This window comes from Aspergillus thermomutatus (assembly GCF_002237265.1).
Source record: "Aspergillus thermomutatus strain HMR AF 39 chromosome Unknown NODE_25, whole genome shotgun sequence".
NCBI lineage: Eukaryota > Fungi > Ascomycota > Eurotiomycetes > Eurotiales > Aspergillaceae > Aspergillus > Aspergillus thermomutatus.
The window spans coordinates 141,444-154,619 of record NW_020798073.1 but is presented as its reverse complement, the minus strand read 5'-3'; the positions used below and the strand labels follow the sequence as shown (position 1 = coordinate 154,619).

Sequence of the window (13,176 nt, the reverse complement as noted above, 5' to 3'; positions counted from 1 at the left end):
GCAGAAATCAAACATCAAATCAAACGCCTGTCCTGTTAATGAACCCATTCATTCCTTCATCATAAAGTCTTCAATACATCAAATCTGCCATCCTGGGCGTCTGTGATCGCATTGCCGATGTTCATCCGCTCAACAGTGCGGCAAATTCCGTATTCCCATAGCGTCGTCACGTCGTAGCGAGTTGTCGGCCACATCGTAAAATATCATAGAACAATCATAAAATGTAGCAGCCCTAGACTGTTAGCACGAAGTCTATCCCATGTGGGTTGGACCATTCAGGCTTCAACTTCTTCTGCGCTCCGTTGGGATGCAGACATCCCCTGCCGCTGCCTGCGCTCGAGGAACCTTCGCTTTCCGGCCCGTGTCTCGAAATGGCGAGGGATGGAGGAGAGATCTTGGCCTGCAGCCAGCATGGTGCTGCGCATCTTGTTCCGGTATGCATCAACTGTTCCCAAAAAAAAAGAAAGCAAGGAAATAAAGTTAGCTATGGAACATTCCTTCACTGCCACGAGCGGAAATGGGTCCGCCACGCAGCAAGGGGTGTAGCAAGTGGGATAGCAACGTACGGGAGCGTTGAAGAAACAACGGCCGCCCAGCGAAGACTCGACTTTGGCTCCAACTCATTCGGTAACCCAAGTCGTTAAGTAGGACCTCCTTCTTGTGCCGTCCTCTGGTCAGCTTAGGAACAGCGATTTCGCCGGCATCATCTGTTTGTGGTGCTGGAACTAGCATCCTTCCGACCGTCGCAGTCTCTTCTTCGGCATCCATTTGGTGGTCGTCCTTGAAATATCTTCTTCCAGGAACAACTCGACCACGTGGATGTTTCATTTGCACGGGGAAGTAGGTGCGGGGATACACCGAGTTAGACATCCGGTATGAATCGGGAATCTCGTTCATGTTAACTTGGTCCAGCATAACCTTGACACGAACGCGACAGCCCCTTTGTGTGTCGTCAACAAGTATGAACTTGCGCCGCTTCCCGTCAGGCAATGCTCCGAAGAGTGCGTCATGGCCTGGGTTGCGTTCGTCGTCATCGTCTTCGACTTCTTCAACCTTATGGGCTGAAGTTGCAACCGCTGGATGTCTCCCCAGGCTTCCTAGTCCGCTGTCTCGTATCAAGGGGGGTATCGATGGACCTCTAGATCCCCCTCCTGCACTGGCAGACGTAGGGAATGTAGGATAACCGTGAAAGACTTGTGCGGTGCGGATATCTGTTGCTGTATGCCCTGATGTGAGGGGAGCTTCCGCAGCAGGCTGACGATCTGTATTGTTCGAAAACTCAGTGGTACCTATATTATGCATAGTATGACAATATATGGAATTAGCCTACGCTCAGCTTCTCATGGCACATCACAGTTCGGGGGCGTATAGGGATCCAAGCACCCTTGGTAACACAATAAACAGAACGCAATTGGGTATGGGTTGACAATAGAGAAGAGAACCACTCCAGAAGACAATAAAAGTACATCAGGTATGACAATACCAAGGACGGCAAGAGTATATGCAGAAGGTAGAAGGGGGATGGAAATTTTTTGAAGATAAAAAGAGCAATGAAGAGAAAAACACCCAAGCCAGTGGTATCCATCCGAAAGGGTCGTCGTGCAGTGAAGATTGTTACATGATTATCGATCATAGACACCGCTGTTAAGTCCAAAACAACAGTTATAGAATGGAATGAGGTTTAAACACATCACATGTGGTGAAACATACCGCTGACATCCTCATTGCTTGCGCTACCTTCAGGTTGAGCATGGTGATGGTGTAGCTGTGGGGGTCCCATAGGCAACGGCCCAGGTCCGGGACGGGAAGCGGGCGCTGCAAGACCGCCTGGGATGCCCGGAGCGACAGGAGGAGCAGCGACCATGTGGGTAGGCGGCTGCGCAGGGAGCCCCTGGCGCCGGTTCATTTTGGCCATCCTCCTCACGCGTCGGCTTCGAAGTCGAGGATCCTGGTTGCTATTCCTCCAGCTGTCGACGGCTCGTTGGATGAGCCCACGTTTTCCTCGCAGCGCGGGATTTAAATCAGCAAGAGCCCAACCGACAGCGTTGCACTCCGTCTCATAAACAAGTCGATTGCCTTTGTATTGGTCCTTGCTGCAGCAAGCCCGAGGATAGACACAGTTTTCTGTCTTGAACTCTTGGCTAAGGCTGTCCACATTGACAGATTCGACATCACACCGAATAGTGTATTCCATCTTCACGCGATCTCGAGAATACTCAAAGGCGATCCATTGTACACCGTTGCTATCTTGTCGCACTACAAGAGGAGTGGTCGCCGGAATTGGGCCCGGTGCTGCGCTGGAGCTCGCACCGACGCTTGGAGTTGTATGGTGGATACTATTGGCGGAAAGGGGACCACCAGCCGACGCAGAATGCGGTGGGCTTAGCACCGCTCTCTGCGGTGGTGTCGGTTGAGACGCTGTGACAGCAATAGGACTGGGGGCCATAGTAACGGATGGTGCTTGGGGAGGCTGGTGGGGTAGCTGTGCAGTGCTTGTATGATGAGGCAAGATCATGGATTGCGAAGTGAGCGGGTGCTGTTGGGGAGGCGTGTGCGCTGTGTATGCGGGAGGCTGTACAGGGTTGATAGATGGATATGGTTGGTACCCATACATCTGTGGCGCCATTTGCGGCGATTGCGCATAAAGTCCTCGGCTATGTTGATCATGTGTCTGAGAAGCGACTGATGCCGGAGAGCTTGATTGTGGAGTGTGGTAAATCGGAGGATAAGGCCTCTGCATTTGAGCCGTGGTCGCCATAATTTCGGGAAGACCTAGCAGGGTATCAGCGGCTGTAAAAGACAATTTCTGCGTGCTTTGTACCCTGCGTAAGCGGTTGGTATTAGAGTCACATACCACTAGATGAATACTGCCCGGATGCAGACGCTGTGCTGTAGGGAGGATTGGATGAGTAGTAGTTCTGTTCGTGTGGTGGTTGACTGTAATGGGTCGTGTGATGCTGCAAAATGCTGTTTCCCAAGGCTTGGGGAGCGTATGGTGCACTAGGTAGAGAAGCTGTGGGCTGATGAGGAGAACCAGGTGTTTGTTTTGGCGGCTGGGTAAGGCTTGCTGAACGAGGGTGTTGCAGATGCGAATTATGTAGACCCGGGTGTCCAATCGCCGAGTGCCTAATCTGGGAGTCCAATAACAGCTGGGTCAGTCAAAGCACAAACTTCAGCGAACAAAATTTATAAAGCGTGTGAGGTGTCTAGATCAACATGATGTGCTGTGACAAGTGGTATTAAATTCATGTGCAGGCTCATAACGGAAGTCCTTGCGTCCTGAAAAGAAGACATTGAGTATGACAGTTGTGCGCAGCGTTCCCCCCGCCGGGAAAGACACTGAAAAGGACCCTTCCTCCATGGGATCATTGTTAATGATACAAGCCAGTTGGGAGATCCACGAGCGAGGACCATGGGATGGACACTCATGACTTTCAGCCAAGCATTGGCCTCGAATAGAGGAAGGTAGAATCGTGGTTAGGCCTTAGTTATTTTATGTCTTCGGCAAAACATTGTCGAAAGAAGTGCTGAGTTGGCTTGAGAAGAGGGGAATAGCGCACAAAGCAGCAAGAGTAAGATGTCCATGCAAAGGAACGGGTCTTGCAGAAGACAGGAGCGTTACCGCGCGATTGAAGAACACTCCACTAAGAGACGCCGTACGAGTGAGGAACAGACGAATTGTCGAAGTGAGATCCAGATGAACAGCTACCTGCCGTATGTGCTTGCAATAGGCAATGCAATCCAGCGCCATTTCACCCAGGTTATTGCAAGCGGGCAAAAGAAACGGGGATTGTCCTTGAACAAGACAAGGTGACAGACGTAAAAGAAAACTCAAAGGGCTAAAGGGAAAAAGTAACAACTTACATGATCGTCGACAGGCTCGTCCTTGTATTTGGGTGCAGGTAGAGGACCTAGTTCAGTCTGAACCATGCCGGTCGTGAGTGACCTCGAGTGGCCTTGAGTGAAGAATCGACTTCTTCTTTCCTTTGCTCTTTTTGCCGGCGGCTTCGTGGTCTCAAGGTACTGTTGCTGGAGTTTAGGAGGAGACTGGGAGTATGAACGGCGTGAGCTTGGTGAAGGTTAGTTCTGAGAAACAAGAACAATAACCCCGATAGACAGAGTTCGAACGGAACGGAAGCTAAAGGGAGGCTGAATGACGACGGGAGTGGCCCGGAGGGGCTCACTGGATCTGGACTGGGGTATGAGAGGGAGGAAGAGCTCTCAGAATAATGGGCCGTGTCAAGTGTCAACGGTTGCAGTGGTAATGTGGAGGGTCCAGGGTGGTTATTTAGCTGCACACGAGGCCCGTCCTTCAGGCAGGCAGACATCCATAAGCACCAGCACGAGCGATCCCAGATCAGGAATGGAGGCGAATTGAAGACCCGGACACTAAAAGGACAGAAAGGACAAAAAATAATAATAATAATAAAAGAGCAACGGTGGAAACCAAAAAAAAAAAAAAAAAATAACAAAGCTGAAGGGAACTAGGAGAGCGCCAGAGGGAGCCGCTGAGTGGTGGGAAACTGGGTATATCAGAAATGAGCTTGTCACTAGCGGGAAGGTGGTGTAATATTGACCAGGATGGATGCAGGATGCAGGAGTGGAAAGAGGCGAGAATGTGACAAAAAACGAGGGCCTGAGGGAGCGAGAAATCAGAATGACTCGATGGGATCCAGTCCAAGAGCTCAATCTGCTTAGGTTGTTGCCGGACAGTGTGTTTGAGATGGATGATGATGTGCAGCTTGCAGAAATAGAGCAAGATAAAAGCCAGATTAAGGAACCCTAGGAGTAAGACCAACCTGATAATCACTGCATGTAGGCTAACATTCCTCTCCTCTTTTCTGTGTGAAAAAGAAAAGAGGAAAAATAAAGGGCAGTCATGCAGACAATAATGAGTGATGAGTTCAATCGACGTCACAGCGAGCCCAGATTGGACGCAGTCGAGTGTGTGTAGGACAATGATTGGTAATAATAATAATAAAAAGAAGAGTAGAGCCAGGCTTCTTGCTCCTTCAGTCTACTGAGGCAACACAAACGAAGTGAGAAAAAGCAAGCCAGTTTTAGATCGGAGAAAGCCGCCAGTGAACTAACTGGGATGAAAGAAAGGAATGGGAGTCAAGCCTCCTTCTGGTCTTGGTTCACGTCCCTTTCCTTGTTAACTGTGCTCAAGAGTGCACTTCAAGACTTGATGTAGGCACAAGGTACGAGAACTAATTGAAGAAGAGGGGTGCAAAAGGAAATGGTCTTAAGAAGTACATCTATCAGCTGTCCACTAGGTAATCTCCGGACCTTTGTAGTAGCCAGTAGGGCCAATATACTGTGTGTGGTATTATTATCATATATTATTACCTTAGTATGCATTTCTACTGTTGCGGATAATAATTAACCAAATCAGAGACTCTTCTCAGGAGAATGATAGGAACGGCCAGAGGTTGGCTAAAATGAGCTTTGCGAGAGGATATGCAGCTAGGTGACTAGAACCTGCACTACTCATGTTGCTAAGATACTTGCTCGAAATGACAATAAATGCTAACATGATGGATGTGTCTGGGCTAGATGTGTGCCCACAATTTAAGCTGTGGCACATGTGTTGGACTTGGGCGAAATGATTGCCATCTGACGAGTAAATGGCTTCCACTCTTCTGTCTTCTGATTGTATTAACCACTCTTGGTAAATGCTACCTTCTTAGGGCATAAAACACTCTTTGAAGCAGGTTGACTGTTGTTCCTTTAGTCCTATCCTTTGTGGATTTTTTTAAGATTATTGTTCCTCTTTTTTTCCCTTTGACATCATCCATCCTTATTTCCTTCTGGCTCTTGTCTCTCAAGTGCTTGAGACTTGAGAGAATATCCTTAACATTACTGAACTTCTGATACCCACCACACTTAAACTAGGTACCTTACTTTACCTTTAGTAGTTGTTTAGTTTTTTTTTAAGTTTTTGGTGGATGATTTACTCTGAGTAGATCGTTGGTCATGGATGGTCTGGAATAATGAAGATTGGCGACGGAAGGAAGAGGCACCGTACAGTAGTTAGTTCCTTGGCTAGCGGAATTTAATGATACCTGACCAGGCTACCTAGGTTATCAGGTCTGTAATAATAATGTTACGTAGGTAATCTAGCTTCTCTAACACCGTTTCTCTTCTTTAAAAGGAATTGGTCCAAATCTAGAGTAATAAACGTTGTGTTCCATGTTCGATCTGGCAGATGATTCCATTTCAGGCATCACACATGTTGTTTTTCTCATATAAGCATTCAGGGATGATCGCGCTGGTCAAGAGCAAAAGAAGGTGGGTAGATAGTAATCGATCCGGTCAATGCTGGGCGTTGATCCAGATTGATGCCCTCCCTCACTTTGCACGAACTGAGCTGCGCCGCGCCCTGACAGCCTCCACCCTGTAATGCATGGGCCTGTTCTGTAACAAATTGATCGGCTGAGTTGGTATATTTCCAACACTGTTGAACTCACCGGTTGATATTGGTCCCTCTTGAGTCAAACTTAGTATCAGGTATTCAAATCGCAGGCTCGGGTATGCTCAAGATTCCAGTTGACTTTTCTCCGTTCTTTTTTTCCTCGTTGTTTATACTTTCGGGGGGTTCCCTCTAGAAAGACGGGGGAATACCAGCGACGACTCGATCTGGTTACATTCCCGTATGGAGTCAACCGATCTGACTTGCTGCCGTCAGCCTTGTTTCCACGGGTGGCGCCAAATCCACCCCTCCCGAGCCGTCCATGACCAATGGTGGGTGTTTGGTAATTTGGTTATCTGACCATCGAGTTTCGTTTTCTTTTGCTACTAATTTTCCTTTTCTTCAATTGATCCCCCGACTCGAGATCAAACCAGAATCTCAAGATAATATTCTCATGCCAAGTCTCCCTTTCGGCCCTGTCCAAATAAACTCGAAACAGCCTAACGGCGCCCATTCGGATGATTCACCTCCAAGCGGATACAACTCTCGCAAACCACTGTGTAACCCCAGGTCGCAAGCGCAAAGTGGCTGATCAATCTTTGCCCAGTGAGTCCATTGGAGGCTCCTGAATCCTGTTGCTTCCCAGCAATGAACCTCCTGCATTGTGCAGAATAATGCCTCAAGCCTTCAAACAAGCGTCCTCGAAGAAGCAAACCTCCGCGGAGGGTCAAATAACCAGAGGCAGGGATTGTCCTGTCGTAGGCCGTTACAGCCGTAGCCATCACACTAAAGGCTGTTTCCTTCCCGTGCCCTCGACCTCTCGAGACAAGACTCGCTAAGGAAGCCAATCTGTGAATAGTTCGAAGACCCAGAGACAGATCCACTATGCACGATCATGCAATCAGATTCTTCTGAATATTTAGTGAGTCTTGGCTTTCTGGACCTAATCTATCCACTCCGTACTTTCGAGCTGGTTGACTACCCACTTTAGACCCTTCAAGCCTTCTAAGGACGATAGAGCAAAGGAATGAGTGCCATAGAGAGTAGCTTCCAGCCACAATGCAACAGAGGCATTTTATTGCGCACTATCCTGGCTTCAAATAACACCGATTCCCGACAATTGGAAAACATGAAAGTGAAAGGGTAGATTCGGAAAAAGGGCCATCCCCACCCAAGCTTCAATGACCTTGTATGTTGTGTCGCCAGTGTCAGACTCGCCATCCAGTATCAACCTGGGATATCTTAGTTGGCTGTCAATGTCAATACCTTTGTGAATCGAGAGTTGAAAGAATCACTCAATCAAATCAAGATTCCTCCATGGCCTGTGCCAAATAGACGGACCAATAAATATGCGTGTCTTTAGATGCATCTTGTTGTGTGCATTACAGCTCTGGCACACATGTTAGCGGGCCACCGGCCTGGAACTCTTTCTGGCAAATTACAAATGGAGATTAAATGATAAGAAAGATCGCTCTGGCCTGAGCATTCATTATACTCCATAACAGCAAATCATATACAGCAACGGACATCAGCCCCAGAGCTACCTAGGGAAAATAGGATGACGCCTAGGTACTCCGTAGTCCGTCTAGCTGGAGCTGAGCCATGGAGGCGCTGGAGACTTTCCAGAAGGAGGCTAGTTGAGGTCGTCGTAAGCCGGAGCTCCCCATTAGGCAACCTCGCACCTGCTGCGCCGCTCAGCTGTAGATAAATGCTCATTATTTGATGAGAACGAATTAGTAGTCTCAAATGGACTGCTCTGTAGTACTTACTGAAGGAAGTCTCCCACTACGTATTCAGCAGATGCTTTTCTCAAAGAAAGTCCGACGAGGGAGCACCTTAGCTTTGCTTTAGCGTCGGCGATAGTGGAGCCTCTCGGTCTGACGGCATTTAACGGTGCAGTGCTCATATCCCTCTCGATTTGAATCATCATGAGCTGCCATTGGCAAAGCCCACTGGGATCGATGCAGGGTGCTTAACACATAGCTCCCGTAACTCCCATTGTCTTATCAAGCCTCAAGGAATAACTAACTCCCTCAGAGACCAGGAACTCTTGATTGCTTATTTGGCCTTTCTCTTTGCAACAGTTCCAGAACAGTTCTATGGAAGAGTTTTCGGCCCTCCAAGACAAAAAGCAATGGAAAGAGGGGCAAGTCGCGAACCTTTGAAAGACAATGGAATGGAACCATGTGATGGCCGGAGATACCGGGCGATTACAATACAGTACCTGCACTGGTCTTGGCACCTTGGGTACCATTCGGAGTCCAAAGATATCAAGCGAAGCTTCAGGTTGCTCCTGAGGATGATAGATTGCAGCAGTATCAAGGACGAAACGCCATAATCGAGTCATCCACAGCGATAGAGTTGCATCCCAATGGGATGATTTCGAGAAAAAGCGAGGTTGCTGGGTTTGCTCGCTAAACAAGTTAGTTAGTGTTGATGTAGCATAGGTACGATCCAAGGCTCCAAGCCCTCCCCCCCAGAACGATGAAGACTATTGTAGCCAACCCCCCTCTCCGACAGGGGACCTTTCGATCATCCCTGGGCGGATCAACCGCTTCAATCCTGGAGTCTATGGAGCTACGAGCTAGCAATACTAATGTCTCAGGACCAGAACTCGATCGGTTCTCGGACGTCGGAGTAGCTGAACTGCTGAAGCTTGGATGATGATCTGATCCAAAGTTCCACATCTGTAGATTAATATTGAACAGATGGAGTAATGAACAAACCTAGGTTACTGTACCTGAACATGTGAGGTACAGTCCGCCAGCACAGAAAACAAAGTGGAAACTTGAGGTAGATTTTAGACTCATTAGAGCAGTCATTAATCAAATATTTGCAATCATTAAACACTTCAGTCAACTCGGCCTGATGAGGATGAAAAATGATTGATTTGATAATATCTCCTCCAATACAGAGTAGCACCATGGAAGCAGCCTTGCAACTTTGCAAGTCACAAATGCTCCGTACGACCTGAAACACTCTGAGAGAAATGATTTCAAAAAAAAAGTTTTTTTTCCTGTTGGCCAGTCCTTGACGTAGGTTTAGACTAGCGCATTTTAGGAGATGATCGTCGGCGGGCCTGCCATGCACCATCAGGCGTAAAACTAGGTACTACTGTTCTTTGATTATTCCCAAGAAAAAGCCTCAAAGGTAATCCTCGTCAGACCCAGGGATATCGGTTCAGATTTTAGAGAGATGAAGCCCTAACTGTTGCTGGAAGGCATGTCAACGTAGCATGCATTGATACTAGAATCCATGCCAGAGGCTTGAAGTCTCAAGCAGATTTCTTCGGGGCTATGTTTTATTGTGCCTACCTATTGTGGTCTTACTGCCTCGTGTTGGGGATGGTATACTTACTTGCGCAATGCTGATGTCATGCAAGATTTCCTCAAATCTTCCATGTTCTATATCAATATCAATAATGCCTTTAGTATCAGTGATTAAGACATCCAACCATGGAAAATCAGGAATAACATACGTACCTGGCGCCATAACATACACCACAGTGGCACAGGCACCAAGCACCATTATTTATCCGTTAACCATTGCTTTATCAGGCTATACCGGAAACACGGGCATTCCTTATTTCGGGTTGATATTGTTCTATCTGCCCAATGCCTGGAGGAAGACATCGGCAACGACCTGCCAGGTCCGAAACGAACCCTTGTTCGATTCTCATGCGAACAACAACCAGAAATCTTGATCTTCTTGGCCTTATCTTGGCGGAAGCTCCGAAATCCGAACCACTGCTTTCATTTGAGGTCAACTTCGGAGAAGCGCCTCTTGGGACAAAGAAATGCTAGGTATTTGTCAACACTCTATTGGCATTGGTTAATAAGAGAAGAAAGGAACGCGTTTTCGACCACGGCTCAGAATTTGTCAAGATGAGGCACTTCTTTGAGCTAGTTCTAGCATGGGCTGAGTGCACAATGCTTTGCTAGACATGTGGTTGATCTGTCCGTTATTAACATTGATTTCCAGCTTGGTCCCAATCAATGTTGTGACAAAGTTGTCCATCTCCAGGATGCTTTACAACCCCTCAATCTCCTATGCGATGATATTTTATCCTCTGAACGCTGAACCTTCTTGAATCAAAGAGGTACCATATCAAATCATGAAGAGATAAGAAAAAGTGGATTGAGCACACTGAAGACAAACAAGAGAGTCAAAAAAATGAAGGGCAAAATAACAAAAGAAAAAAAAAAAGAACAAAAAAAAGGCTCAAATTAATTCCGTCAGGTCCTGTACGAACCAGCCGGACCAATGGGAGATTGGATAAAAGGAGGGGACAGTGGTAAGGTACTACCTACCTAGTAATCCATAACGACGATATTTCTCCGCATCTGGATGGAGGCCCGGAGACTGGAGCAGATCACAGTCCGAGTCCAAAGTGGAGTTGTCTGGAACACGGACAAGATGCCTAGGTACCGTAGATATCTGTACCTAAGTTGCTCAAAATTCTTACAGGTGGTAATTAAGAGAACATTTAGTGCAGTGATTAGGACTCTAGACTTTTGGCACCTTCAGTCACTCAGTGGTGTTGGGCAACAGATGATTCAGGCAATACATTCAAAGTTTGTTTCATATTTTTTTGTCAATTGAAGTAATGGTCTTATTACGTGTTATTAAGGCTGATTGTTGGATGGCATAATCAATCATTATCATTCAGGCGGAATTCTCCGAACGCTGACAGTCCTGTTCAGGTCTGCTTTGCTTCTCTGACCAAATAACAGGAAAAATCTGCTCATCTGCTTTCCTGCTCGACGCATCCTTTGATGTAATTGCACCACCAATTAATTCTGACATGGAGAGTTCTTGGATGCCGATCTCCGTGATGGCCTAAGAGTACATACACTATTGTATACCGAGTACAACATTCCAGCTGTTTTATGCAATCCCAATACATTGAGTGTGTATCCTTCGGTTCATCATCTGACACTCGTTACAGACACATGTGATCGATGATTAGAGCTTTAGAGCTCATTATTACCGAAAATTTCTATCAACACTTCCATGGTGTTGTGTAGTTAGGGCCTCAAGGTCGGTTACTTCTAAGTACTTACGATCCAAAGCTAATAAAGGCACCGGTACCACGGCCCCACCATCCGACCTCGAGATGACCTAGGAAGCACGGTGTTGGAACAGAATCATTCCTATTCCTAGGTAGTTCTATTTTCGATTATTTTTAGCTCGTGCGAGTGTTGGAACTGGAACTCTGGAAGTTGAGATTGTCGAGGTTAGTCCATGGCAGCCGTTCATGGAACCGCAGAACCGCGCCCAAGTGGGTATGATGTCTTTGATGGAGGGAAACGAGGCATTGAGGAATTTTTTTTTTACTGATCCGTTCATGATCCTTATAACTCATCATTTGAAAGAAAAAGTTCGAAGATTCGTGCATGAAACATCAGGAAGAGTTTAAGCGACACCTAATTTGATGCACCTAGGCAGTCAGGATGAATGACCAGCCAATAAGAAGCAATGTAGTCGAAGCGCCTCGAGGTGGATGAGACAAACACTTATGAGTTGCAAAGATAACAATGATCGGCCTTGGTGTACGGTCTAAAGAAAAATGAACATGCAATATGTTTGACTCTGTGCTCTTCCTCCGGCCTGCCTCCCTTATTGCACTATTCCGAAAACTCGATTGATTCAGAATTTCTGATACGACTCTCAAAAGATTCTCGACCCAGGACCAGGAGTCCAGGAGTCCAGGACTAATGCGCTAGACCAGGTAGCTTCGGGCCATCGGCAGAGAATCGGCCCCAGTCAATGTGGACTTGCGAGGCCATTCAGAGTCGAGGACTCTGTACAGAATGTTTACTCTGTCGGGTTTAGGTTAGCTGGCTTGCTTTTTCACTTTACACTTAGGTTGCATCCTTCGCGTACGGAGATAGATAGCCCAGACCCAAGGGCCACAATTAGAACCAAGGGGCTAGCTGATCACCTCGAATACGGAGTAATGAGCATTAGGACACGCTGTGTGGAGGAAAAAGAGAACTACCCCTTCGTCCCTGAACGGTTACAATTCAGAACATTATGCAGGTAACCAAAGCATCCTGTGAGACGCCGTTGGAAAAAACGGAATCCATCAAGTGATAAACTCTAATATTCACCGACGGTTGAAACCGTCCAGGCCACAATGTGAGCAGTCCAAAAGCTTCGCGGCTGGTTTACCAGTCCAATGCCCATTTGCCCGGTGGATGGATCATGCCGAATGGGCGTTGTGTCGTCGTCTATTAAAGTTGACCACGTAGCGTGTTGGAAAAGGGATGATCCTTGATCCATCGAAACTTTCAGGAACGACATTCTTAGACATATCGCAGCAGAGTTTACTCCATTGTCCCTATCTACTGCTTTCAAGTCTAAGTAGAGACCGCACACACACACAATGCAATTATCACGGAGAATAGCCCTCACTCTGATGAATGTCGAGATTGGGCAGTCAATCCGTCAATCATAATCACACTCACACACTCTCACTCAGCTAGATTTCGATTTCTGGCTTTTCATTGGGGGATCCTCTGTGAGGCCTGTCGTCATTTATATATTTAGCGGCTTGGTATCAACCTCATACCTAGGTGGGTACAATGGACTCCGTACTTTAGACTCACGGTCAAGTACTCCGTGACCACAGAGCATCTCCATTCTCCAGTGGTACCGAGCACTCGAGACTTGACGATCTACAGCCGTATGGAAAGACACACCAACTCTTAGCCTTTCTATCTTGGTGATCAACCACCAGCCCACCACTCCCGTCCTCAATT

The 13,176-nt window shown here is 47.2% G+C and overlaps 1 protein-coding gene across 1 annotated transcript; it reads right to left on the bottom strand.

The window, feature by feature from the left end:
• Nucleotides 1–275: 275 nt before the first annotated feature.
• Nucleotides 276–2,446, bottom strand: CDV56_109158 (uncharacterized protein; the record flags this gene model as incomplete). The annotated part of the gene is made up of 3 exons (XM_026762777.1): nt 276–445; nt 567–1,289; nt 1,711–2,446. The coding sequence occupies 3 exons, from the start codon at nt 2,444–2,446 to the stop codon at nt 276–278; spliced, it is 1,629 nt and encodes a 542-aa protein (XP_026617347.1).
• Nucleotides 2,447–13,176: the final 10,730 nt, after the last annotated feature.